The 27,011-nt window shown below is 53.0% G+C and overlaps 1 protein-coding gene across 1 annotated transcript in view; it reads left to right on the top strand.

Moving 5' to 3' along the window:
* Positions 1 to 542: 542 nt before the first annotated feature.
* ZFAT (zinc finger and AT-hook domain containing) overlaps positions 543 to 27,011 on the top strand; it is a 183,147-nt gene continuing 156,678 nt past the window's right edge. Inside the window, exon 1 of the mRNA XM_082721605.1 lies at positions 543 to 1,336. Within this exon, the coding sequence (XP_082577731.1) occupies positions 1,318 to 1,336 (19 nt within the window). The 5' untranslated portion in view covers positions 543 to 1,317. The remainder of the gene's footprint in view (positions 1,337 to 27,011) is intronic.

Raw genomic sequence — 27,011 nt, forward strand, 5'->3', positions numbered from 1 at the left:
AAAAACACCATCATTTGTTATAAACAAAAGATAGCCTTAAAAGTCCACAAAACTAATTTATTCGATAAATAGCTGTCAGGCTCATTTCTAGTTTCTGGGGCCACAGGAGTGACCAAGACGAGAGGGAGATAAATTCATGTCAGGTGCTAACAGATACTGTGCAGATAACAACAGAAAAGGGACTTAGCAGGGTTACTCTGGATGGGGTGGTGCGGGAGGGCCCCCTTGGAGATGTTAGTAGAGCTGAGATCGAAAGGAAGTGGCAGGGGCGCCTGGGTGGCTCAGTGGGTTAAGCCACTGCCTTCGGCTTGGGTCATGATCTCAGAGTCCTGGGATCAAGTCCCGCATTGGGCTCTCTGCTCAGCAGAGAGCCTGCTTCCCTCTCTCTCTCTGGCTGCCTCTCCTTCTACTTGTGATTTCTCTCTGTCAAATTAATAAATAAAATCTTTAAAAAAAAAAAAAAAGGAAGGAAGTGGCAGAGAGGATCCCCTTCACAACAAAAACTAACAAGGTCATCCCATCTCAAGCAGACACTGCTCCCTGCAGAAGGCTGTGCTCCAGCGCTGGAGAGGCGGGCTCAGGCGCAGCTGGGACTTTCTGCAGGACAGTCAGGACGGAAGGCGTCCCCTTTCTCCAGGTGGCTCCAGGCTGCTGAATTCTGGCTGAACCATCCAGACTCGATGGAGAGCATCCCGCTTCGGGGAAAGTCTGCAGCCCTCGAGATGGAGGGAGGCAGGCTGTCACCACCGCGACTGACAAATCAGTAAACTGAGCCCAGAGAAAGTTAAATCGCTGTCCCAGATTAGTTAGTAAAGAACAGAACTGGGACAGGAACCCAGAATTCTTGCACGTTTAGCCCGGGGAGTCCAAGGAGGCGCAGGCGGGTAGATCTGCGGGCTCCCGGCCGAAATGGGGAGACTCCCAATCCTGCGATCCGTATTCCAGGCCTCTCGTTAGCGCTTTCCCGGAGTGGCTCAAAAAGTGGAGCGGTGGAACCAGCGGAGCGGGATGCAGAGCGCGGCCGCCGGGCTGGAGCATGCGCACTAGGCCGCCCAGCCTAGACGCTCTCGGCGCTGGGGGAGGGTCACCCGAGGCTGACGTCCGCTACGCCGGCGTCAGCGCCCCGTGAAGAGGAGGGCGAAGACTCCATCCGCCATGTTGGATGCCGCAGATTCGCCATAACCTCGCCGGCTCTTTTCTTAAAAAAATAAAAATAAAAAGCAAAGCATCAGCGGGGCGCCTCGCCTTCGCGGTCGGCGCGGGAGGGGGCCCGGAAGGGCCCGAGGCTTTTTTTTCCTCCGCGGTGGGGGCGTTGCCATGGAGACGCGGGCGGCAGGTGAGCCGGGCTGGGGGTTGGGGTGGGGATGAGGTGGGGGTGGGGTGCGGCGCGGCGCGCGGGAACCCGTTTCGAGTTTGGAGTCGAGAAGAAGCGCGCGGGCCGCCGGGCGGCGGAGGGATCCGCGGTCCCGGGCGGAGAGCGGACGTAGCGGCGTCCTTTGACGGCACGTTCGGCCGTTGGTGGTATCCCGCCGCCTCGGGGTTTTATTTAAAAAAAGTCACGAGAATGCTGCGCACTCAGGAGTGAGCGAGGGGAGACTGCGCGCGCGCGCGGGGCCGTTTCCAGGGCGACGGGTAGGGCCGGCCGCGCGCCTGCGGCTGAGCGCCGGCGTCCTGGCTGGCGGGAGGTTCGAATCCCGGCCTGCCGACTCTGGCCTGCGCTCCCTGCCTAGGGGCCCCCTCCTTGCCTGGCCTCGCCTTCCTCCTCTGTGAAATGGGTAGCTCCTGTGGACCCATGGAGGAACAGGATTTGATTGCGCTCCTGAAGGACATTTGTGTTCTGTGGAGGGAGCCATCAACTCCAGGCCACAGCGCTGTTGCTGCCGCCGGTGACCGGAGCACGCCGTGATGGCCTGTGCTTTACCCTCTACTGCCGCCCTGTTCCTGACCCTTTCAAGTTAAACTCAAATGGCACCTCCTCCAGGCGGCCGTCTCTGGTTTCGCCGCCGAACCAACCTCTCTGCGGACCGCCCCAGTACGTGTTGGACTTTCCACTTAACACCGGGTCCAGGAGCCTTGACGTTGAGCGTGGGGCCGGTCACCTGTGGTCAGCAGCATCGCCCGCGCCCTGGCACTGACCTCAGGCCGTCGGCCGCTCGGTTCTCGCAGCGGCGCTAATTTGTGTCTTTCACTGACGAGGGACGAAGGTTCAGAGGGGTCAGCGTCCTGCAGTTCTGAGAAGACAGCGCCGAGGCTCCAGCTGGGGATGCAGTCCAGACTCCTGCGTGCCCGGCTGGCCTCCACCCCCCGTTAGTGTCCCCCCCAGGTCGTGCTCCCTGTGCCGCTGGGGCGTGGAGGAATGAATGAACTAACATCTTGCCTCGCCTGTCTGGGTTCCTTGCAGAGCCCAGTGACAGCTGCCCCTTTCAGCTTCCTCTTCTGAGCCTGTCGTTTCGTACTGAAGCGGTCCTAGTGAGGGTCCCCAGCCGAAGGCTGGAGAAGACACCCAGAGCTGTGTGCTGGCCCTGGCACGCCCTCCCGCTGTGGCTGGGCATGGCCCCCCTCTCCATGCCAGGCAGCGGTCAGGAGCCGTCATCCCGGCGTGGTCTCCGATCTGGCGTGTGTGGAGTGTGTGGCAGAGCGGACCCAGAGCCCTGGCGATGGGTCAGGACCCCCGACCTACGCCCGCATGCTTTCTTAAGCTAAGGATAGGCCTGATGTGCTGCCTTCCCCCTCCCGAGTAATTCCACGGCTGCTGATCCGCGGGGCAAACGGCCCACCTCTCCTCTTCGGGAGTTAACAGTTTTAGGCAAGAAACCTGGGCATTTGTTGTAGTTTCAATTTCCAGTTGGAGTGAACGAGAGATCAGGTTTTGAAATGTATTATTGTCAACTCGTGATCAGCTAATTTCTGAGAAGAGTTTCCTGCTTTGCTTGGTTGTTAGGTTGATGGAGGGGAGCAGGGTAATGCGTGATGGCAGGACAGAGTCTGTAGGGCCCCGGCGTTAGGAGGTTAGCTGGCCGTGACGGTCGTCACAGCCGATTAGAGATCTGTTACCAAAGGGCTCCCTGCTCAGCCTTTCTCATTTACCTGGGAAAATGGTCCCTATTCCTTTTCTCCCAGTGCGGTATAATTTACAGAACAACTTCTCAAAGATAGCTGTCCTTAAGTAGAATTAAGTTTTTGCTTAGGGCAAGGGCAGTCAAGAATTAGGTATATGGAGAAGACTCCCTTAATTGCATTTCCTTTTATAGATAGTTTCACGCACGCGTCTCCCCATCAAGCTGGGCCGATTTAATTACGTAGAGGGGACTTAGCCTAGAGTGTAGTTTTCTCTTTGTTCTCAGCTGTTTATCCTGTTAAAATTTCATGTCTTTGAAATTTCTCAAGGGCAGGTGTCAAGTTTAAGGGCTGAAAGGATTGGGAGTGTGGAGAGAACAGGTGCTCTGAGTCCAAGAGATCTGCCAATCACCAGATTCCTGACCTCAGGGACATCACACCTCTTGGAACCCCTGTGCCCTCCCTCGGACATAATCCTGTTCCCTACTGAGGGCCTGGTGGCGCTGGTGTGGACATAATCCTGTTCCCTACTGAGGGCCTGGTGGCGCTGGTGTTTATCTCTTTCCGACCTGGTCTCTCCATCCTAAAGCCTAGTGTATTGTCATCTACTTGCTACTTGAAAATATTTGTGGTTGGAAAGGTGGGGTAGACTTTGATTAATTTAAAGGAAAAAACAAAAAAGGAATCCAGGAGAAAAGCAAATAGATATATTAAACATTTATTACAGATTTGAAGTCGTCTCTCTTTTTGTCAAGGAACTGAAAATATATAGATAATTGAGTTTGCTTATAAAAAGATTATGCTTGGCATATTAACATAAAAAAGGATTTTAGATCTGGTAACAGACTTTTCTTCTTTTAAGTCAAGTAACAAATGGAGCTGCAAATGTTGAAGTCTGGAAGGGTGTGCCTTTGTGCCCCAAACTGGGTCTGGGCTGACACAGGCTGGGCAGGGTGGAGACCGGGCTTCAGAGCAGCCCCTGGCTTTGCTGGGGTCCTCAGGGGCTGTGGGGACCCGCTCAGCCATGGTACCTGGAAAGGAGGAGCAGGGGGCTCTGGGAGTGGCATTCTGGAACTGGGGGTCTTGGACGTCCTGGCCTCCTGAAGGGCCTTGTAAGCCAGCCCCACGGCTCCCTGTGGGGTCCTTACTGGCTTCCTTCTCTGTGTCAGATCTTCTCTTTGCTTTTCTGCCACCAGATCTTGTCTTCAGGGGGGCACCACCACTTTTCTGCCCCTCAGGACCTTTCCTTTTCCTTCCTTCCTTCCTTCCTTTTTTCTGCCAAGCTGATTCCTGAGTTCACCCAGATGTTTGCGCCAAACTTTGTGCCAGGAGCTGTGAATGGAAGGTCAGATCTGACACACTGTTTGCTCCTGAGGCTCTGGCACCAGCCTAGCAGTGGAAAATCCGTCCCTTAGGAGTAAGTGCCTGGTGCTCTGATGGAAGTGAGCCTTGAGAATTCAGGCCAGGGGATTCTGGGAGGGCTTCCTGAAGGAGGAGGTGCCTGAACTGGAACTTGAGGAGTGAGCAGAGGTACATTGCAAAGGAGTCCGTGGTGCCAACATCACCTGTGAGCCACCCACAGGTGTGTTTTATGTGACCTGGGTGGGGGTTGGGGCGGGAGGCAGGGGTGGGGATCCTAGGGGTCTGTGGGGATGGTCTTTGGAACAGCAGGCAGCTGTTGGGGCCTTCTTATGAAACGTTGATCAATGAGAGAGGAATAGGACCTGCCAGTTTTCCTCAGCAGCTGCCCGAAGACAGTTTCTTTGAGGTGTGCTAATATATAGACTGAACTGCCCAGGCCGTGAATGTACAGTGTGACCCCCTGTATTACCACACCCCGGCAGTGTAGAACTCTGTCCTCGCTCCAGAAAGTTCTCTCTTGCTGCTTCCCACCCAGTTCTGCCCCTCTCCCCAAGCAACCACTGGTCTGGGTAACGTTAGCATAGATGCTGCTTTTTGTAGAACATCATAGAATTCTTCGGTGTCTGCTTTCTCTCACTCAGCGTAGAGGTTCTGAGATCCAGGGTTGTGTTTCTTTTATTTTCCATTGTATGGATGTTTATATGACAAACATCTGAGCTTATTTCCGGTTTGGGGTTATTGTGAAGAAAGCTGCCATGACCATTTGTGTCCAGGGTTTTTCGTGGATCTGTATTTGCATTGCTTTTGGGTAGTGGGATGGCTGGCTTGTAGGGCAGAGGTGTATTTAACTTTTATTTTATTTTTTTTTAGATTTTATTTATTTGACAGAAATCACAAGTAGGCAGAGAGGCAGGCAGAGAGAGGGGAGGAAGCAGGCTCCCTGCGGAGCAGAGAGCCCGATGTGGGGCTGGATCCCAGGACCCTGGGATTATGACCTGAGCCAAAAGCAGAGGCTTAACCCACCGAGGCGCCCCTTAACTTTTACTTTTTTTAAAGAGTGAGAGAGCACACGCACATGCGCACGAGTGTGGGAGGGCCAGAGGGAGAGGGGGAAAGAGTCTTAAGCAGGCTTCACTCTGAGCGTGAGGAGGGGCTCCATCTCACCATGCTGAAATTAGGACCTGGGCTGAAATCAAGAGCCAGGTGCTCAAGTGACTGAGCTACACAGGTGCCCCAACTTTTAAAGAAACTTCCAGATAGCCTCCTGGAATAGTTGTACTGTTTTGCACCTGTCAGCAGCGCAGGAGAATTCCACTTGCTCCACATGCTCACCCAGCTGGCCTTGTCACTGTTTTTCCTTTGATCTGTCCTAGAGGGAATGCAGTAGCATCTCACTTAATTTGCATTTCTGTGATGATCAGTGATCCTGAGTACTTTTTCTTGGACTTTATCACCCATTTGTATATCACTTTTGGAGAAATGTCTGTTTCAGTTTTTTTGCCTATTTTAAACATTGGGTTGCTTTTCTTTTCTTTTCATTTCTTTTTTTTTTTTTTTTAATTGTTGGCTTGTAGGAGTTCTCTCTCTATATATATAGTTTGAATATGAGTCTTTTGTCATATATACGTGTTGTAAATATTTTCTTCCAGTCTCTGCTTGGTTATTAGTTTTTATATTCTTTTGTTCAGAAGTTTGTAATTGTAATAAATTCTGGTTTACCATTATTTTTGCTTTTATAGGTAGTGCTTTTTGTATCCTGAGAAATGTTGGGGCGCCTGGGTGGCTCAGTGGGTTAAAGCCTCTGCTTTTGGCTCAGGTCATGATCCCAGGGTCCTGGGATCAAGCCCCGCATCAGGCTCTCTGCTCAGTGGGGAGCCTGCTTCCTCCTCTCTCTCTGCCTGCCTCTCTGCTTACTTGTGATCTCTCTGTCAAATGAATAAATTAAAAAAAAAAAGGAAAAAAAAGTGTTCTTCTATTTTAAGGTCATGATGATATTCCCCTGGGTGTTTTTATTTATTTATTTTTAAAGCTTTATACTAATTGCTTTTAGGTTTAGGTCTACTATCTACCTCAAGTTAGTCTGTGTATGGTATGAGGTAGGGATCTCCACCCAAGCTCCCCCCCCCCCCCCCCCCCCCCGTGGATATCCAATGTTTTCAGACTCATTTGTTGGAAGGGACTTTCCTTCCTCCACTGAATTTACCTTGGACCATTTGTTGAAAATTATGTGTGGGTCCAGCTCTGAGCTTTGTGGTCTATTCCATTGTTCTCTCCATTTATCCTTCCTCAGTACTACACTGTCTGAATTACCGTAGCTGTACAGCAATTTTTGTAGTTAAAAAAGATACATAGGGGGGTGCCTGGGTGGCCCAGTGGGTTAAGGCCTCTGCCTTCAGCTCAGGTCGTGATCTTGGAGTCCTGGGATCAAGCCCCGCATTTGTCTTTCTGCTCTGCAGAGAGCCTGCTTCCTCCTCTCTCTCTCTCTGCCTGCCTCTCTGCCTGCTCGTGATCTCTGTCTGTCGGGTAGATAGATGGAATCTTTAAAAAAACAAAAACAAAAAAACAACAAAACAGATACATAGGAGGACATTTTTTGGAGAGTAAACATGCAGGCCAGAGTAAGTCCCATCATTAGGTGCCATCATAGGAAAGCCCAGGGTTGATGGCACTCATCCCAAGGCAGTGGCTGTGGGAATAGAGGTGAGGGCAGGTTCAGAGAAACAGTTGAGAGGGGAAGCCCATGGGACTGGTGATTGATTGGGTTTTACCTTAGAGACCAGCAAGCCTTCCATCTGTGTTTGCTTTTAGGGAAGGGGGAGTGAAGAACCCAACAGGCATAGGGACCTGAAACTTCCAGGCTTCTTAGTGCATCTCTGGTCCCTAAAAAGCACAGCTCTGGTTCCTTCCTGCGGTGGCAGAGAGAAGGCCTTTGAATTCTCCCTGTTTTTATTTTACTTTATTTCTTTAAGACTTTATTTATATATTTCAGAGAGAAAGAGAAAGAGACGCAGGAGCACAAGCTGTGGCAGGTGGTGGGGGTTGGGGGCGGGGGAAGCGGAGTCCCCACTGAGCGGGGAGCCTGACATGGGGCTTAATCCCAGGACCCGAGGATCATGACCTGGGTGAAGGCAGACCCTTAACTGGCTGAGCACCACGCCCCGCCCCCGTGCCCTTCCTTGTTTTTATTTCTGACCTTGGTCAAGACGCTGGGGCAGCACTGGGCAGGTTACCAGAAGCACCTCAGAAGACCCATCCTGGGGACTGAGACCCTGTCCTTGCCACTTTGAAGAGTCCCCTGGGGCCGACTGTCCGGTGCAGCCCTCCCTGAGGCCCTGTGGTTGGGAGCCTCTCAGGGCTCTTGGGACTCCGTCCTGAGCAGGAGGGAGCCCTGCCCCGACATCCCTGCCCCTGGGCCACAGGTGGGGAGCCAAGCTCAGGTCATGCAGGGAGCGGGGGCCTCGGGTGGGAGAAGCAGGTGGAAGTCCTGGTCTTGCTTTCTCAGGGCTGTGGGGCCTTGGCGGGTTGGGGCGTCCCTGTCACCTTGTGTACAAATCCAGCTCCTGTTGTAAGGATCCGGGAGAGGAGGCGTGGGGACACACCTGGTGTATGACAGGCTGCTTTCCCTTTTCCCACCATCCGTCTTTTCCTTCTGGCTCTCGGGCCTCGCCTTCCCCTGACCATCTTCTACATTGCAGTAGTGTCCTTGAGAATTAAATAATAACGGAGGGATTTTGTAATAATACACAATAAAATACGTGAAACAGTGGCCTGATCCTTTACAAAAGCAGACAGTTGCTGTGGGGGAGTCAGCGGGGATCAGTCACGTGTTTCACGTCTTGTTAGCTTATTCCGCACAAAAGCCCTGCGAAGTGGCCAGGTCATCTCTGCTTTGCAAACAAAGAAGCGGAAGGTCAGGCTTGGTGACAGGGAGCTCTGTGGTCACTCAGTATTGGCACCGGCAGCCTGGCACACGTTGGGCCCTTGAGCCCTTAGGGAGGTTCCTTCTGGGCCGTCTGTTAGGACCTTGCCTGGTTCCAGAACCTGGGCTGTAGGTGTGAAGGTTTGGGGTCTGCTGTTGGGCCTGGCAGCTGGGGGAGACCTGGGTCACCCGAGATGAAAGCGTCTTCCTGCTGCTGCTGCCCTGTGTCCAGCCCTGCTGTGTGTGCGGGGTCTCGGCTGAGGCCTGAGCCTTCAGCAGTTCACACGGCACTCGAGGAAAGGTGCTCCCAGAAGCTGGACTTGCGGGGGCCCTAAGAATCCTGTTCACAGGGAACTAGCTCACAGCCATGGAGAAGACGAAATCAGTTAAAAGATGAGCAAAAGGGGCGCTTGGGTGGCTCAGTGGGTGCCTCTGCCTTCGGCTCAGGTCATGATCTCAGGATCCTGGGATCAAGCCCCACATCAGGGTCTCTGCTCAGCAGGGAGCCTGCTTTCTTCTCTCTCTCTGTCTGCCTATGTACTTGCAATTTCTCTCACAAATACATGAATAAGATAAAAAAAATAAAATCTTAAAAAAAAAAAAGATGAGCAGAATGTTTGAGAGAGGTTTTACAGAGAATCTGGTGCAAGTGGGTCCGACACATGGGCAAGGATGCTCAACGTCATTATCACAGGCGAGATGTAACTTAGGATGTAACTTAGACGACAGGATGGCTTTACACATCCACTAGTGGCTGAAACTGCAAAGACTGATGCCACCCAGGGTGGGTAAGAACAGGGAGTCCCCAGAGTGCCCCTGGGTGGGGGCGGGGAGGCAGGTTGGCGCAGACGCTTTGCAAATCCTTTGGAGGCAAGGTGTCACACCACATCAGACACGCGCTCACCGTCCGACCCGGCAGTCCCACTCCTCCGCAATTGCCCCAGGTGAATGGAACGCGTGTCCATGCAAAGATGTGTGCACGTGCTCGTAACTGCTCCATTTGGGGAAGCCCCACGTTGGAGGCTTCTCAGGGGCTTGTCATCCCAGGAATCGCTACACACGTCGTGTTCCAGCCGTGTGACGGAACGTGGCTCGTCAGCACCAACGAGTGGAGTGCTGAGGCGGCAGCAGCGAGGATTCGCCTGAGAAGCCTGTACGTGAGGGGCGCCCAGCTGGCGCAGTTCGTAGAGCTGCGGCTCTTGACCTTGCGGGTTGGAGGTTCGAGCCCCACGTTGGGCATAGAGGTTCCTTAAAAATGTAATCTTAAGGGGCACCTGGGTGGCTCAGTGGGTTAAGCCTCTGCCTTCAGCTCGAGCCATGATCTCAGGGTCCTGGGATCAAGCCCCGCATCAGGCTCTCTGCTCAGCAGGGAGCCTGCTTCCTCCTCTCTCTCTGCCTGCCTCTCTGCCGACTTGTGATCTTTCTCTCTCTGTCAAGTAAATAAATAAAATTTAAAAAAAAAAATGTAATCTTAAAAAACCGAAGCCAAACCAAACCACATTACGTGAAAGAACCAGGCACAAAAGAAGACCCACCGTGAGCACGTGGAGAAGCTGGAACCCTCGTGCGCGGTCGGGGGCAACGTGCAGACCGAGTGGAGGGGCCTCAGAAAAGGAAAACGAGAGTCCGTGTGACCCAGCAGGTCTGGCCCAGCAGTTCTGACCCAGCAGGTCTGGCCCAGCAGGTCTGACCCAGCAGGTCTGGCCCAGCAGTTCTGGCCCAGCAGGTCTGGCCCAGCAGGTCTGTGGGCCGCCCCAGAACACTCGGGCTCCAGGTCTGCGAGGTGTGCGGACGCCGTGTTCGTAGCGTTGTATACAGCAGCATCGGGACGTCCGCTGACGGGCGAGCGGCCGAACGGAATGTGGTGCGACGGAAAACCGGGCAGGATCCCTTCTTCCAAAGGAAGTTCGGACGCGTGCGGTGACGTGGATGAACCTTGAGCCCCTTGTGCGAAGCGAAGTAAGGCAGACCCAGGAGGATAGACCCCCAGCAGGTGACGGCCCTTCGGTGAGGCGCGTGGGGCGGCCAGATTGCGGGAGACGCTGCAGAGTTTGCTGCAGGCTCGGAGGAGGTCGGACTGGGGGGATTCTTTCATGGGAATGGGGGTTCACCTGGGAAGATGAAAGGTTCTGGAGACTGGAGACAGGCGGTGGGACCGACTGCACAGCAGCGGGAATGTGCTCAATGCCACTGAGCTGTGCACGTAGACGTGGTCAAGATGATAAATTCTTTATTCTACGATTGAAAACAACAGACTGATTTCCGGTTTTCAAAAATTCTAGAAAAGGCAGAACGACAGGGCTAGAGAGCAGTCCACAGTTCCCAGGAGCCATGAGGGGAGTGGCACGGACCGCAGGGTCCCCGGGGTGCTCTGTCGTGTGTGTGTGTGTGTGTGTGTGTGTGTGTGTGTGTGTGTGTTGACCGGGGGGATGACTCCGCGGCCACATGCTCGTGCGTCAGCTCGCTGAGGGGTGCGTGTGTGGGTGTGTGGACAGTGTCAAGGCTGCTGCTGCCTGGGGCGGGGGGAAGGCCTCCCCAGCGCCTTCGGGTGACATCGGAGCCGTGACCAGGGTGGCGGGAGGGCAGAGGGCAGAGCAGGGGTAAAGGCGGCGAGGGAGGCACGAAGGACGCCAGCAGGGTGAGCTGCCTGCGTGAGCCCAGGGTCCCTCCCTGACGGTCCACAGGGCCTTCCGTGTTCAGGGCCGGGCCCCAGTGCCGAGTCCGGACAGCCTGTCCGCTGCCCGAGTCGGGGGCCCCCCGTCCCGCTGCCCAGCCATCACGGTGGGGGTCTGGGGGAGCCCTGGAGATGAAGGTGCTGGAGGGTGGCAGCACTGTGCGGCGTCAGAGACGGCGCCTGGAGTTGCGGCCCCACCATGCGGCAGTCCTCAGGGCTCCCTGGGGGCTGTTCCCATTTCTGGATCGTGGGAGCGCATCCTCTGTGAGGCGCTTGTTCTCCGACGGCTGGAGTCCCGGGAAGGGTGACCTCTGAGGCTGTGCTCAGGTGGGTGCCTTCAAGGGGGCCCTGAGGGCTTGGGGAGCTAGAGCGTGCCCAGCTGAGCACAGGGCCTTCGTGGGCTCAGGAGAGATTCTTGGAGTCCCTGCTGGAGACCACCGGGCTGTGCTGGCGGCCTCCAGCCCTGGGTGCCCGGCCTCCCTGGGCCTCTGCTTGCTGCCCGGCTGCCGCCTTGGCCCTGCAGTGGTAGGACCTGAACCGCACCTTGGCCGCAAGCTCCTGCCCCTGCAGTCCTGGCACCAGCAGAGGTGCTGCACTGCCTCGCTCCCCCGGAGGGGAACCGCAGCCTTCCTTTAATGGATCTTCCTGCTCTTCTGGCAGAGTCCAGAAGCGTCCACTGTTGGGGTTTTAACCTGACCTGTTGCCTGCCGGGAGTTTGCTGTTGGCCTGGAGTGGGGTTGCCTGCACTCGGGCGGACCCAGCTTTTGTCCTCACTTCCCTGTCTGCCTTGCGGGGTTGGGGGTGGGGAGCCCTAGGAGGTCCCTGAACTTTCAGGGAGATTGTGGGGTCCTGGTGGCCAGAGTGCCAGGACCCCTGAGCGCTGGGCTCCGATTCTGCTCTTCTCATGCCTGTCTCTCCCCTCCGCTGCCTCTTTCTCCCCTTCTCAGTTTTTGGAAGAAAGTCATCAGGGAAACACTGCATGCTGTAATTTTCCTTTTGATTTTTCCTGAGTCTTGCTCTCTAGTCAGAGGCCACGTGAGAAGTGCCCACGTGAGAGGCATGGGTGGGGAGCCCAGCTTTCGTGGCAGGAACTGGGCAGAAGGCACAGAAGGACCTCAGGGAGCGGGGACCACTGATGGAATTGGGGACGGCTTCCTGGCTGGCTTTCGGGGACTGGGTCAAGGGCAAATGGGTAGCCAGGAGGGCACTGTGCCCTTGACCCCTGGTGGCCCCCAGGAGGCCTGTCCTGCTGGTTGGGAGAAGAGTCCTGGGCTGGACATGGTGCTTCCATTGACCTTTGGGGGTCCTGGCCAGAGCGGCTCAAGGGCGGAGAGAGTCTGGAATTCTCGGCTGTGGGGTGCACTGGTGGCATCAGGGTGTCGTTTGCTGTCGCTGCTATTACGTTAAACAAGAATTCCTTAGCACAGCCGCTCAGGTGTCGGAGCGTCGCACCCCGTCCCTCTGGCCGTCTCGCTGCCCCCCTTGAGGTTGCCTTCCGTCTCTCCCTCTTTCTCTGCCTGTTCTGCTGCTGCTGCCATCAGCTGGGCGAGTCTCTGGGTCTGTTCCTGACCAGCCCCGGTGACCGCCTTATCTCCGTGGTTCCTAAACTGTGCCTGTGGGTGTGGTCAGAGCCACTGAGGGGGTGTGACATGAGGTCCTGTGGTTTAAGACTGGGCATGTTTCTGGTCGCTGGTGAGTTTCTGGACTGAGGACATCCCAGAATGGCCTCATGCCCTTCCCTGCCTCCTCCCTCCACTCCAAAGCCCTGGATTCGAGTTGCAGCCGTAAAGCCCTTTGACCCGCTCCTAAATATTGCCAGTGTTCGTGTCCTCAAACAAGGACATTCTGCCACACAGCCAGCTTCGGTGATCAGAGTGAGAAGGGAGCATCGACAGAACGCTCTTCAGATTTTGCTGATGGAAGTGCACTTTCCGCAGTTTCAACAATTCCACGTAAAACCGCTGGAGGCCGTGGCTCCAGTCCTGCATTTGGCTGCCATGTCCCTTCACCGCCTGAGCAGGGAGCGGTTCCTTTGTCCTTGTGTTGCACACACTGAGAGTCTTGAGAAGTATGGCCCCGTGATTTTGTAGAGCATCCCTCCCTTGGGCCTTGCGAGAAGTTTGGTCGCGATGGTGCTGGGATCCTGCGGTGTGGGCGTGAATACCACAGTCCTGACCCTGCCATCAGGAGGCACCCTGCCCTCGGGCCCTGTGTGCCTGGGGTGCAGGCGAGGGGGTCAGCTTCTCACGAGGTACAGTACAGTTACTGTTCTTCTCCTTGGTAATTGGCTCACGATGCGGCATTTTGAGACCCGGTCCCTGTCCCGCCCCTCTGCATTTCTCAGACTTTGTTCTCCCCTCGGTTTAGCTTCTGCTGATGATTCTTGCCAGGCCCCGTTACCACCTACGCTTGTCAGGAGATGGGTCTTGAATGCCGTGATTTCTTCTGCATTTATTCCGTGTCTGTCTTTGTGAGCAAGAGCTTCCCATTTTTTTTTTTTTTTTTATGAATCTGTGGACTCATGAATTCTTTATTCAGTGGTTTTTAATCCTTTATATTGTTGAATTTTGTGACCCGACTTCCTCAATATTTGGCTAGCTGAAGCCTCTTTGATGTGTCCCTTCTTTCTGTGAGAACTTCCTTGGTCTCTGAACAACAGGACATTCCCTCTCCAGCTCTGGAATCGGCTGTGTCTGGAGGAGAACGGGTTGAAGCGGAGAATGGTATTGAGAATTGGAGATGTGAGAATAGGGGATCTCATGATGGCCAAAATGTCACTGATTGGTCTTCAGCACGGTGGGGAAATGGGCGCACGTGTGCACACGCACCATGCAGACGCGTGGAAAGTTCACACGTGGCCGACCCACATCTATTCTGTGGATCTTTTCCAATTCAACCCAACAGCACTGGGTCTACTCTACCCTTCCCTTTCCATATCTATAAATCCCTTCTCTGACCCAAGAGACTGTCTCCCAGTACTCACAGCAAGTAACTTATTTGCTCAGTCCTAGGATCTACTAAAAATAGTTTCCAAATTGCTAACCTCTGTCTCTGGGAAAGAGACCCACTAACTCGAGTTCAGTATTTAATCAGATCTCTGTGTCTCTTTGACCTGGGGCCGAGCGGGTGCAAGCGCAGGCTTCCCTAGTGACCTGGCTGGCTCTCCCCAGCTCTTCCCTCCCATGTCAGTGCAGGTATGGTGCTCATTTTTTTTTTTTTTTTTTTTGGATTTTATTTATTTGACATAGAGAGTGCACAAACAGGGGGACCAGCAGGGAGAGGGAGAGAGAAGCAGGCTCCCCACTGAGCAAGGAGCCGAATGTGGGGCTCCATCCCAGGACCCTGAGATGATGATTTGAGCTGAAGGCAGGGTTTAATCGACTGAGCCACCTCGGCGCCCCTATGTTGCTTATTTAAAGTCCGGTTCTATTCCTTTGTTTCTGTTTGTATTTCATTTTAGGGATTATCCCCACACTTGCTTATTTATTATTTTTCTACTTAAATGCGTGAATATTTGAGTTGAGTGTATTTCTTGTATTTCAAAGAAAGGACTGACTTTTGCTTCTTTTTTGGCGGGGGGCACAGACCCGGGGAGCACAGAGATGACCGAGGGTGTAAGTTTCCAGGAAGGAGCTGAATTCCCTTGGAAGCTGTGCGGCTGAAGTGGGACGTCCCTTTGCTGGGGGGGGGGGGTGCCCTGCGCAAACCTGGACCCTGTTCTGTCTCACAGAGCATCTTACGTCCAGGCCCTTCGTCTGGGTCTGCTTTCTCTTCAAACCAGCGTTCCACCTGCTGCATCTAGTCCCATTTTACAAAGCTGGAGACCAGAGCAGTGAAGTGCTCCCCCCGTTGGGGGCTGGCCGGCGGCCGTCCCACTTAGAGCTCATGGGTCCCCCAGCTCAAGGTCTTGACTTGTTTTGCCAGGAAGTGAGAATGAGGAATGAGGTGGTTAACATCCTCAGGGCCTTGTAGGTGAGCGCGCTGGACTCGTTCTAGTCCTCACAACAAAGGAAGTCAGCATCATTTCTCTGTTTATAGGTGAGTATCTTTATCAGCCCGTAGCATTGATCTTTTTAAGCTTATAACTGTATCTTGAATGAAATAAAATTGATGTTTTCAGAGGATACAGTCTATTAGGGGAGACAGAGGTTAAACAGACACGCCATTAAATACACGATCACACACTGTGGTAGTTGCTGCTAAAGTGAACACAGGGAGGGCGAGACTAACCGAGACCTAACTTACATTGAAGGGGTTTAAGAAAAGGCGGTCTGAGAAAGTGAGGTTGGAGCTGAGACTTGAAGAAAGGTTCTCGAACTAAAACAAGTCTGCTCGGCCGACTGCAGGCACCTGCCAGCCCTCCCCACTTTGTAGAATTTCAAGCCTGCGGCCCTGAACCAGTGCTTGGACGCCAGTTCTCCTTTGCCCTTTATCGCCCCCTAGGGGACGTGTGTGTGTATAGACCTGCGGCTGGCGGTTTGAGAGACACTTGCAGGCTCCTGCAGGGGTGGGGGCTGTGAGCCACCCATCAGGTGTGGCTGAAGGGCTGGGATGCCAGCTTTGTAGGGTAGAAGACCCCCAGGACCACTGGAGAGCCTGTTCAGATATAGCTGGAGGGGCTGGCCTTGCCATGGTCACCCTCAGACTGCTCTAGCTGGAGCCAGCTCAGGGACAAGGGCAGTTGCCTGACCTGCTGAAGTTCCCAGCTGTGTAAACAGGAACGGTACCTGCCGGGACCCTGAAGGTGAGGGTCTGGTAGGGCTGTCTGTCCTGTGCAGACGCTGGCCTGGAGGCCGGATTCAGGCACCTCTCTGAGCTTTCCATAGCAGGAGTATGAAATTTGACCACAAATAAAACCATAGTCACTTTAAATTATTCTCATGAACAGAGTGGAAGGGTCTGTATCTTCCTCATTTCTAAATGTGCCCGGCATAATGTGTGACATACATTAGGCACTTACTAAATGTTGTTTTATGAAGCTAATGAACATAAGTTAAAAAGGGCTTTTTTCCCTAATAGCCCAGGCATTTGGAGAATATACCTAATACTTACTTCACATCTTAGTTCCTAGGAAGAGGGGGCTGGATCAGTCTGGTGGGGGGGTGGTGGCTGGTGGGATTTGGAAAACTCTTTTCCTACTGGCTCTTCCTGCTTAATTTAAAGCTCTTCTGGAATTTGAAAAAAAAACAAAAAGCAGAAAAAACAAAAAACTGTGGCATGGCTGGATATAAGGGGATAGTTCTTTCTCCAAGAATTAATTTTCAAGTTCAGATTAATTTATCACTGAGACTCGTTTCAGGCTTTCATAAGTAGCGCAGGCATTTACAATTTGTAGTTGAATTTGCATGTTTGCCCTGTCAGCCTTCAGTTCCTGTCCAGGCTTTTATTTTATTGAATCTCTTTTGATTATGACCCCAGGATCCTGGAGTAGACAGGCGGCTTCTCAGCCCATGACAGTAATAAATGAAAATACCCCTTTGTCTTCTCCCTCTCCTGTAACAGTGTGGACGGGGTCTAAACGTGGTCGACAAGATCTAAACGTACTAATTTCCTGTGTAGGTTTTCCTAGCTCAGTGGGTCCCAAAGATGTTGGGGCGGTGGAGGCCCTCTCCGGTCCTTCTGGATGCGGGGGAGTGCAGTCCACATGCCACGATTCTCTGATCTGCAGTGGGAAAGTTGCCTGGGGTCTGGAAACACAGTGAATCCTGGATTTGCGTCTAGTGCAAACTTCGGTACGTTGTAAGTAGAAAATAGATGCTGGGTTTCGAAGACTTGGTACAAAAAAGAAACAGAATGAAATTTCTCATCCATCTTTTACACATGGAGTATAGGTGAAATGGTAATATTTTGGATATCCTGGATTACAGAGGACATGTGGTTAAAATTGATTTTACTTGTTTCTTCTTGTGTTCCCGTGGCTGCTAGAGAGTTTGAAATCACACCGGGGCTCCTGTTCCTGTAGGCGAGCGGAGGCTTGCAGGGGTGTCTTGAGCCCTGGCGGCTGAGCAGCAGTCCCTCCAGAGCCGGTCCTCGGGCAGGAAGAGTTCCTAACACATGACAGCACAGAACATGCGCTGAGCCCTCTCTAACCCCCGAGAGGCTGTGCTGACGAGCCCGCTCTACCCATGAGACTGTCCAGCCTGAGCCCGGGAAATGCAGCCGTGCGCCTGCCTCCCCTCCTGCCGCCTCGCACCCCTGCTTTACGTGGGCCGGCGTGCACTGAACTGAAGCCTAGCCCAGGCAGGAGAAGGGTTGGGCCAGAGCCAGCCTTTCTCAGGGCTTTGTGTTTGGGTTACCAGCGGTGGGGTGGGAGTAGGCAGCAGGAATGGGGACCGGGCAGGTGGCATCTTGGCCGTGTACTTGGGGTGATGCTGGAGGAAGCTGAGTTCCTCTTTAGAATAATGTGGGAAGCAGAATGAAAAAACAGGGGCGGGGCAGGTCTAGTCAGAAGCCAGTCCGGGCATTAAACACGGGCTGCGCTGAGCCGGCATCTCCCGATTCCTCGGGTCCTGGCTCTTCCTTCCCCTGTGGCTTGGGGTGCCGCAGGGAAGACACCATGGGTAGAATCTGAGCTTCTGCCGGGGAGGGAGGAGGCTGGGGAACCCCACCAGGTTGTCTGTCCACAGCGGAGTGCACACTCTTTTTATGGGATCCGCGTCCCCAGCTCCTGCCGTTCAGGTCCCCCAACCAGTCCCCCAAGCGCCGGTCTGCCCCAGACTCTGGAAGTGTGAGTCCTGGCCGCTCTGCTTCTTTCCTTGTTCGCCCGACTTCTTCTGCCCTCCTCGTGGTGCTTTCTCTTCCCAGAGCCGTGGGTTCTACTCCCTGTCGTCATGCACGCGGCGTGGTTTATGTCCGTCCCTCAGAGAGCTTCTGAGTGGCCTGCATCGCTTCTTTTCCCAAGGGAAGCGTGTGTGAGTGTGTGCATCTGTGCTACACGTGTACGTGTGTGAATAGCATGTGTCCGCACACACATGCACGCACAGCTCATGCGTGCTGCGTGCATCTAATACATGTACATGCAGGTACGTGCTATATACACGTGTGCATGTTTGTGCCCTGTGTATGTGTGTAGGGCCCCCACGCTGGCTTCTCTACGGACAGTTCCAGTGCTAGGAGGGGAGCCACAGAGCACACGGTTCGTAGCTTTAGTCAACCAGCCCGACTGCCCTGGGTTTCAGAGAACCGGTTCTGTTCTGCATTTACACTGCTTTTTGCTGCCTGCAAAAGCCCTTCTCCTACTGGTTCCCCCATGACCCCCCCAACCCCCCCGCCATTGTCCTCATGAGGTCAGCAGCAGCTTCAATGGCCTCCTTCTCTCACTGAGTGGCCTGCAGCTCTGGGAAGGGAAAGGTTGCCCCATCGCTTGGAAGCTGCAGTGTGGTTGGGGTTTGAACCCAGAGCTTGGGACCTGCAGCCCTTTCCCTTCAGAAGTGAGATAAAAGACTCCTCAGAAACACAAAGGAAGCAAAATAAACCAGTACAACAAAAAAACCAAACCCTGGGAAGTCAGAGGCCTGGTGGCCACTGTGGGCATTGCTCTCTCCCTCACATGTCCTGTAAAACTCTGCAAGATGTCACACACTTCGTGTTTCATGTGGAAATGATCCCAGAGATGCAGTTGGGGCCACCTCCATCCTTTGCACGGGAGGGTCCCCCCCCCGCCCCGTTCTCAGATCTTCGCACAGATCTGCTGGGCTGGAGAGTGGAGAGCTGGAGAAGTGGGCTCTTGTTCACGTGTGTTACTTGTGGTGCCTTCCCAAGGACGGGGGCCAGCTCTGCACTTCGGATTATGTTAAACGTGCATATACTCCATTGCCCGAGGCTCGCACTCGGGGAGTGCTTAAAAATAGCTTAAAAAAATTCTGCCAACTTTCAGCATGGAAGAAATGTGTATGCATAAAATTATAATGCAACTGTTGGCCCAGCGTTAATTATAGCTGATCCTGAGCATTTCGTATTTTATTTTGTTAATCCAGTTCCAGCAAAGGAGCACCCATAGGATTGCTCCCTCCCGTTGAATAAAACCTTAACTTGGTGAGTTACAGAAGCTGGTGTGTTCAGCAGCATTTGTGAGAGGCATGATAATACCACAGATTAGGGTACGCCCCTGTTGGAGCTTCAGTCCCCCATCCTTGGAGCTGGGAGGGCCCCTGGGAGATGATCTGTGGGTGTGGGGTGTGGGCGGGAGGGCAGGTGCCTGTAGGGCCTGCGGGCTGTAGTGGAGGCGCTGTGGGGTGGAACTGTGTTCACTCCCTTGCTTGGGCTCAGGGGGCGCTGTCATTGAAGCTCAAAGACCCCGTTTCATCTGAAGGCCACTTCTGTTCTGGACCTGTAGAGATTCACAGACTTCCACAGAGTCTTTCATAGGGTCGGGGGGACCCAGTAGGGGATGGTGTATCCAGGCCCTGCCTTGGGCTGGTGCGCTTCCTACCGCTGGTCTTTGAGGTGTTGGTTCCTGAACTGGTCCTGTGCGGTGCCGCCACAGCAGACGAGGAAACAGACCCTCAGGAGACCCGCAGGTGCCGGGGACGCACGGCTCCTTGGGCAGAGGAGGCTTCACGTCCGGGTCTGATCGTCACGGCTCCCTCTCTCTCACCTCCTGTGTCATTTTAAATAAGAAATCCACTTGCAAATCAGAATCTGCTTTTGTCCTTACATTTTTGTCCTTTAAAATTTGCTTTTATCAAGTTGATACATAGCATACATGTAGAAGAGTGTTTATAGAATAGCCAAGTCCATGAGTGTTCACAGAATTCCTTGTGGATCCAAGCAGAGCCCCACCATACCCAAGAAGCCCTCGAACCCAGCACCTGCCCAAGGGTAGGTAACCCCATCCTGACTCAAATAGTGCAAGAGGAATCGTGTTGCTTTTGTACACCGTGGGAATAGATGCTCACCTGTCTTCTGAGTCAGGCTTCTCCGGCTCAGCCGCATTTCTTTCACATAGAACTATGGCTGTAAATGGGAGAGCACCATAAGACTTGAAAATAACTGTAATGCAGATTGAGAACTGGCTACGCAGTGGTTCTTTGTGATGAGGACAGAGAGTCCCTGGTTGGTGTTGGGTCTGATTCACCTGCTGGGCCGGTCAGGACTGGGCTGCCAGGACGGGTCCTCTCCCCACTCAAAAAGCAGCAGTAAATGTCACGTGGTGACTCATTTAGCCTGGGCACTGGGCCCGGATGTGTTGGAGTGTGCGCCTGCTGCATGACCTGGCAGTCTCCTGCCCGGGCTCGGCGTACTCATCTAAAGTGGGGATAGCAGAGGGGCTCCTGCGTGGCTCAGTCACCTAGGTGTCTGCCTTTGGCTCAGGTCATGATCCCAGGGTTTGGGGATCGAGTCCCACCCTGGGAGCCTGCCTCTCCCTCCTGCTGCTCTTGGGCTCTTACATTCTTTCTTTCTGTCTCAAATAAATAAAATCGTCAAAAAAAAGGGGGGGGACATCGGCCCTTTCCCTGCTGGATTTATGAGAAGATTAAGTGGGTGTGGGCAAACTGTGCCTGCCAGAATTAGGGATCAGGAGGGGTTAGCCACATTTTCCTTGCGGTCCACTTCTTCTGCCCTGTGCATGGAGGCTGCAGTGCCCTGATGGACCACCAGAGGGTGCTGCTAGCACGCGTATGGCGCCCGCTCCTTTCCTCCTGTGTGTTGGTAACAGCGCATGTTTTCGTTTTGTTAGTGTGTCGTGAGCATGAGTGTGTGCGTGTGTGTGTGTTTTCTAAAAAAAAGCTCTTGGCCCTGCATGTGGTGGTCCCCAGTTGCCAGGCTGTGCAGCGGGCATGCTTACTACCTGTGTGGCCCTGGGCAGGGGGTGGCGCCCACGTCTGGTGCTCTCCTTTCCCAGTGTATGGCTCCCTGGAGGGAATTGCCGTGATGGATTATCACACACACACACACACACACACACACACACACAGCGAAGTCCCCCTTTTGCTGTAGCTCCTCTTCCTAGTTGTAATTAATCCTTAGAAAAGTCTCTGTAACGGTGATGCGGGCTGTGGGCTGGGGCCCCGGGCTTGCGTTCCTCGCCGTGACTCGATGTTGTATCCCAGGAGATAAACACGTCTGTCTCAGCTCAGTGTTGGCCGCCAGGCGGGTGGCCCATTGGAAGGTCTTGGTCAGGTTTTGACTTTGTGATTTATCTGGAGGGGCTCCTTGGCAGCCCGCTAACTTCTCTGAGCCCTACCCTTCTCCTCCATAAACCGAGGATGTTGGCGATGGTGGTGGCGGCGGCTGGGGTGACACTCAGCTCCTTCACAGGTCAGGTGCCATCACAGACAGAAGGTCTTTGTGAGCGAAGGAGGCAGGATAATACTGTTCTGCTCCTAGGGAGTGGGGGGAGGCTGAGGCGGCCACTTCAGGCCTCCCCTGCTCTTGGACATGTGGGAACGTTCCCAGAGCATCCGGCTGTGGGAGTTCCGGGGCCTTGTCCTGTCCGGCCTCCCCTGAACCCGGACCCTCTGTACCTGGACCACCCATTTGTAGTTTTGGAATCTGGCACTTCATGCCTTGGCTCTCTGCACCCACCGGGCGGGTCCTTGTGGTGGGCATAGCTCTTCTGTGTCAAGGATGCTTTTTCCTTATCAATTTGAAGTCTGAATCGATCTTGCTCTACTGGTGAAACCAATTACCCCCCCCCCCCCCCCGCACCGTTCTTCCTTTTTGATCAGCTGAATACTATACACTTCTTTTTTTAAAGATTTTATTGGTTGATTTATTTGAGAGAGAGAGCATGCACATGAACTGGGGGGAGGGTCAGAGAGAGACTCTCAAGCAGACTCAGCACTGAGCCTAGAGCCTGGCGCGGGGCTCGATTCCACGACCCTGAGATCGTGACCCGAGGTGAAAGAAAGCAGGAGTTGGACGCTTAACCGACTGAGCCACCCGGGCACCCCTGAACACGATGCACTGTTGTTTGTGAGGCTAAGAGGACGGCAGGGAGGCATGAGGCGTAGTGACCCCAGCCGCCCTCGTCCACCCAGTCAGATGTCTAAACGCTGCTTCCAAGAGAAACACCAAAACATCATCAGACACAGGAAACGTTTGTCCTGTGTTTGGAGTTTGTGTCTCCTGCTCAGTGTCCGCAACTGTGGCCTCCCTTCTTCTGGCCAGTGTTTGAACCAAGCTGCCTGGGATTAGTGTCTTCCTTCCCCAAGGGGAGACTTTATTTTGTCATGTACTCCCTTTATTTCTAATATCCATTTGAGGGGGGTTTAAAAATCTTCCTTCTTTCTTGGATTACACATGTAATCACGACTGTGGAAGATTTGAAGAACCCCGAGTCTGTGAAGGAGAAAGACCTGATCTTCCTAATCCGCACCCCGCCCCCGCCCCAAGCCAGTGTTGGGGCCGGATGGTGTGAGCTGAGCCTGGAGCCTGAGGTCTGTGTCCTCAGACCCACTCCCTGGCTTTCCCTTGCAGGCGAACAGCCGGTCCCAGTCACCCAGATGGAAAGCCTTTTCTCCAGAGTTCCAATTCAGAAGCCCTCAGGACTGACCCGTCTAACCCACAGACTTGACTTGTGTGGCAGGCTTCCATGGTGGGTTTTCCGAGGGCCAGAGGTGGCTGCCCACCTCCCGGAGGTATCCCCGTGTGGCTTCCTGCCTTGAATTTGTTCTCTCCCCTTGTTACTCTCAATGCTTTTCGGGGGTTGGGTTCTGCCCCCACTGGCTGGCTGACCTCGGCTCCTTTTTTGTGGAAGCTCCCTTCGGCCTCCTGCTGTCCCACCATCTCCCGGGCCAGATCCACTTCCCCTCTCCTGAGCAGTCTTCCCCAGTTGCCTCAGCCATGGGATTTCTGTGTTCTCCACGTGCTCTCCTGTGGCATGTGGTTAGTATGTTCTTGTGTACACACATGATCACACGCATGTGCGAACAGCCTGTGATCCTTCCCAGTTTCTAAGTTTCTGAAGCGCTGACCAAGTAGCTTTGGAACCATGCAGGCCTGAATTTGACTGTCTTGTATAAGCTATAGCATCCTCATCTGTAACATGGGATAGCAGTATCTATGTGGCTGACTTGCATAGCAGGGCCGCTTTATACAGCTGTGCAGGTTGTACACTGCTTCAGGGCAGCACATCTAAGGGATCTCTTTCACTTCATAGATGTGTATATTCCTTATGACAGTTTTTTGCAAATGGTAATAGAGTGTCTAGTTCCAAGAAAATCAGGATATTGTGACCAGTTCCTGACAGGGGGAGCTAGTGTCTTGAGGAAGGGGTGTGTTTCCCTTCCTCGAGGAGGTGTCTTACATGTTAGCGTCATCCCTCTCGTTAGGATTAAACGTGATGGAGTGTGAAAGTGCCTGGTACTCAGGAAACGTCTGCCTTCTCTTTCTGGAAAGCAGGGTTTCAAGTATGTCATGGAAGTAAGCCTGAATGCGGGGCCCCCAGCCCGTGTGCGTTGGGGGTGCCAGTAGGGGAAGTGGGGCCTTCTGGGATAAGAGCAAGGTTGGGAGTCAGGCTTTCTTGGGTGTCCACCCACCCTCCCCAATCCTGGGACTGAGCTGTGCTTCTCTGGGAAGCTGGAAGTGTCACCCAGTCTCACTGATTCAGAGACTCACACTGTATCGTCTCTAAAATCAGGAGGTATCCTCAATCTGTGTGATAAGAAACCAGTGTGTCTTATCTGGCAGCGTTTTTATCTTTTTGAATGGTATGTAAAATATCTGTGCCTCTTATAATAGCTGTTGTCTTAGATGTGACGGAATACAATAATAAACCTCTTTCTTAGATTGTTGTGAAGATCCAGGGCGCCCAGTGTGAGCCTGGTGTGGAGCCCCCGCCCTGCGAGGGTGTGGTTGACCGGAGCTTCAGGCTCTTCTACTCACTCCTCTTTGGAGTCCCTGTGTTTTGGTTCCAGCAGGTTCTCAGGAATCGTGGTGGTGATGCTATATGTGGCGAATCCACAGCTGGCTGAAGGCTCTGTAAAATCAGCTAATTGGAAAATAATGGTTTGTCCTAACCCAGGCCCCTCTTCCTGAAGATGAATGAGAAAGGTATTTTAAGTTGCACTAAGCTGTACAATGAGACTTTTCTCATTACATTGGATGTGACAGCAATCTGGCTTTATGTTGTTAAAATATTTCCACTCCCATTGGGAAGCTGCCAGCTCTTATGAATTTAATAACTTAAGGGCAAGTGAAAAACAAGAAAACAAAAATTCTGAAAGAATTTGCCAGCCTGGTCTTCTCACGAGATAGAGAATTTAATGGGATTGGAGCTTTGGCTGTTGGACGCTCTTCAGAGTTAATCAGTCCACGTGAAGATGGTTGCAGAGCAGAGGGGTGATTTGTACTAATCAAGGAGAGGAAGGACAGTTTTCTAAACTAAAGCTTTTAAATAGAGTTATCCAATAGTCTAGTAATGTAGTATTTTGTCTTCTTGTGGGTATTGATAAATGTTTAAGCGTGTTTGTAGTCCTCAGTCATCTAACATTTACTTATTGAGCGCCTACTGTGTCCCCAGCGGGCGGGGTGGTGGTGGATGGCATTGGGCTGGGGGCTCTGCAGGGGATGAGCGCATGTGGTGTGGGACTTGCTTGATAGAGACCTGGGGTGCCAGCCTTTCAGAGCCCTCCTCGCTCCGCCATCCCCCAGCAGTGGGCGTGGGGACCGGGACTGACCCTACTGCCTGCAGCGCTGCCTCACTCCACCCTTCCCGGGGCCATGTTCCTCCGCTCCTGGCAGGGCGCTTGGGATCGGATGGGGACCATTTTTAGTTGCATTGAGCCCATTTACTGTGTTGGGAGCCGTCAGCACCGTGCATTTCCAGACCGTTTCATCGTCCCGACCCAGTGGTTACATCTCACTTAACTGTTGTGCAGTGTCCAAAGCAAGGGATCGATGTGGTATGGACGTGTGTGCCGAGTTTTGTCCGTTTTTATCACGTATTCGGATGCAGGTAGCCGCCCCCACAGTCAAGATGCGAAACCATTTGTGAACGTTTTGCCAGTTTGAGTGAGAAGTAGGAACATACCCTTTACACCCCCTTTAGCCTCTGTTTATAACACAGTTGTAAACGTTTCTCCCGTAGACATTGAGGACCGCATCAGACAGACTTACTCTTTTTGCTTCAGCTGTCAAATAATTTAGAAAACTGAAAGGAAGAGGAAAATTGGATGTATTTACCCATAGTTTTACATTTTCCTTTGTACCTTTCCCCTTTTTGATGTCCCAAGATGCATTGTTCTATCATTTCCTTTCTAGTTAGAGAACTTCCTTTAGCTGTTCTTTGAGGTTAAGTCTTTGGGGCAGCAAGAGTTTGTAGTTTTCCATCCTCTGGGGATGTCTTGGTCCCTCCCTTTCTTTTCTTTCTTTCTTTCTTTTTTTTTTTTTTTTTAAGATTCTGTTTAATTCATTTGACAGACAGAGATCACAAGTAGGCAGAGAGGCAGGCAGAGAGAGAAGGGGAAGCAGGCCCCCCGCTGAGCAGAGAGCCCAACGTGGGGCTCGATCCCAGGAACCCAGGATCATGACCAGAGCTGAAGGCAGAGGCTTAACCCGCTGAGCCACCCAGGCCCACCCTGCCGCCCCGGTTTTTATTTCTGAAGGCTCTTTGTGCTCGATGCAGAGATGTAGGGGGACAGTTGCTTCCTTGCTGCTCTTGAACAAAATGCTACTTCCTCGTGGCTCCATCGTGTCTGGTGGGGAATCCGCTGTCACTCGAACGGCTTCTCACACAGAAGCTTGTTTTCCCGGTTCTCTCTTGGCTCTAGTTTCCATATATTTGTTGCAATGGCACAGGTACCATTGGGTTCACCCTGGTAGGGGTTTGCTGACCTTCCAGAATGTGGGTTTGGGTCTTGTGTCAGATTTGGGAAATCTTCAGCCATTATTTCTTTGAATACTTTCCAGCCCCGCTGTCTTTCTCCTGTCCTGGGACACTGATGAGGTGCACGTTAGATCTTTTGTTATGGTCCCACACGTCCTTGAGGTCTGTTCAGTTTTTTTCTGTTTGTTTTCCCTGCTGTTGAGATTGTGTGCTATTTCTTGTTCTATCCTCAAGGTCACGGATTCTTTCTCTGTCTTTTCCATTGTGTTTTGAGCCCATCCGTTGAGGTTCTGTGATTGCATTTTTCGTTTCTCAGTTTCCCATTTGTTTTTCCTTAACATTTTCTCTTCCTTTGCTCAAGACACTGTGCCTTTGCATTTGTTACAGGTGTGTTCGTACTTGCTCATTAAACTGTTCCTGTGATAGCTGCCTTAAAGTCTGTGTCAAATAATTCTGATATCTGTATCATCTCATGTGGGTGTCTTGAGTGTTTCTTGTCATTCAACTTGAGATTTTCCTGATTCTTGAAAAATTACGAGGAATGATTTTTGATTGAACCCTAGACATTTTTGGTGTTATGTTATGAGAGTCTGGATCTTGTTTAAATCTTCTGTTTTATCAGACTCTTCTGACCCTGCCATGGTGGAGAAGTGGGGTATGGCCTTGTCACCGCCAGGGAGGGTAGAAGTCCAGGCTCCCTTCTTGGCCTCTAGGGACCCCGTGGAGAAGGTGTCCCCAGCATGCTGGGCAGGATGGGCTTCAGGCTCCCCACGGGGCCCCTGTGATGTCAGCCCTGACTAGGAGGGGCAGGAGTGCCTCCATCACTGTGCTAAGGAGGTACAGAAAGTCCTGACTCTGTACTGGGTCACCTCTGACCCCGGCCCAGCAGGGAGTAGGAAGGGGGCTTCATTAACCACGGGGTCGGGTGGAAGTCCTGGCTTCTGGCTCGGCCTTTGCCGGCAGGGTTGGGGCTTCGGCTGTTGTAGGGCAGCTCATGTGCCGAGCTCAGTGCTGGGAGCAGGACCCCAGGGAAGGGGGTATGGAGGGGCCAGGGCACGGGGGGCCCCCAAGGGGAGGGAAAGGGTGGGTGCGCACGAGGTTTCTCAGTCTCCCTGTCTCCCGGCAAAAGGTCTGGAGGGATACACACCAAACTGGTCAGTGATGCTCTTGTTCTAGAGGGGATGATAAGGAGGCTGTCTCTATTCTGTGGGGTTTCGTGTTATTTAGTG

This window comes from Mustela nivalis, assembly GCF_964662115.1.
Source record: "Mustela nivalis genome assembly, chromosome: 2".
NCBI classification, from domain to species: Eukaryota; Metazoa; Chordata; class Mammalia; order Carnivora; family Mustelidae; genus Mustela; species Mustela nivalis.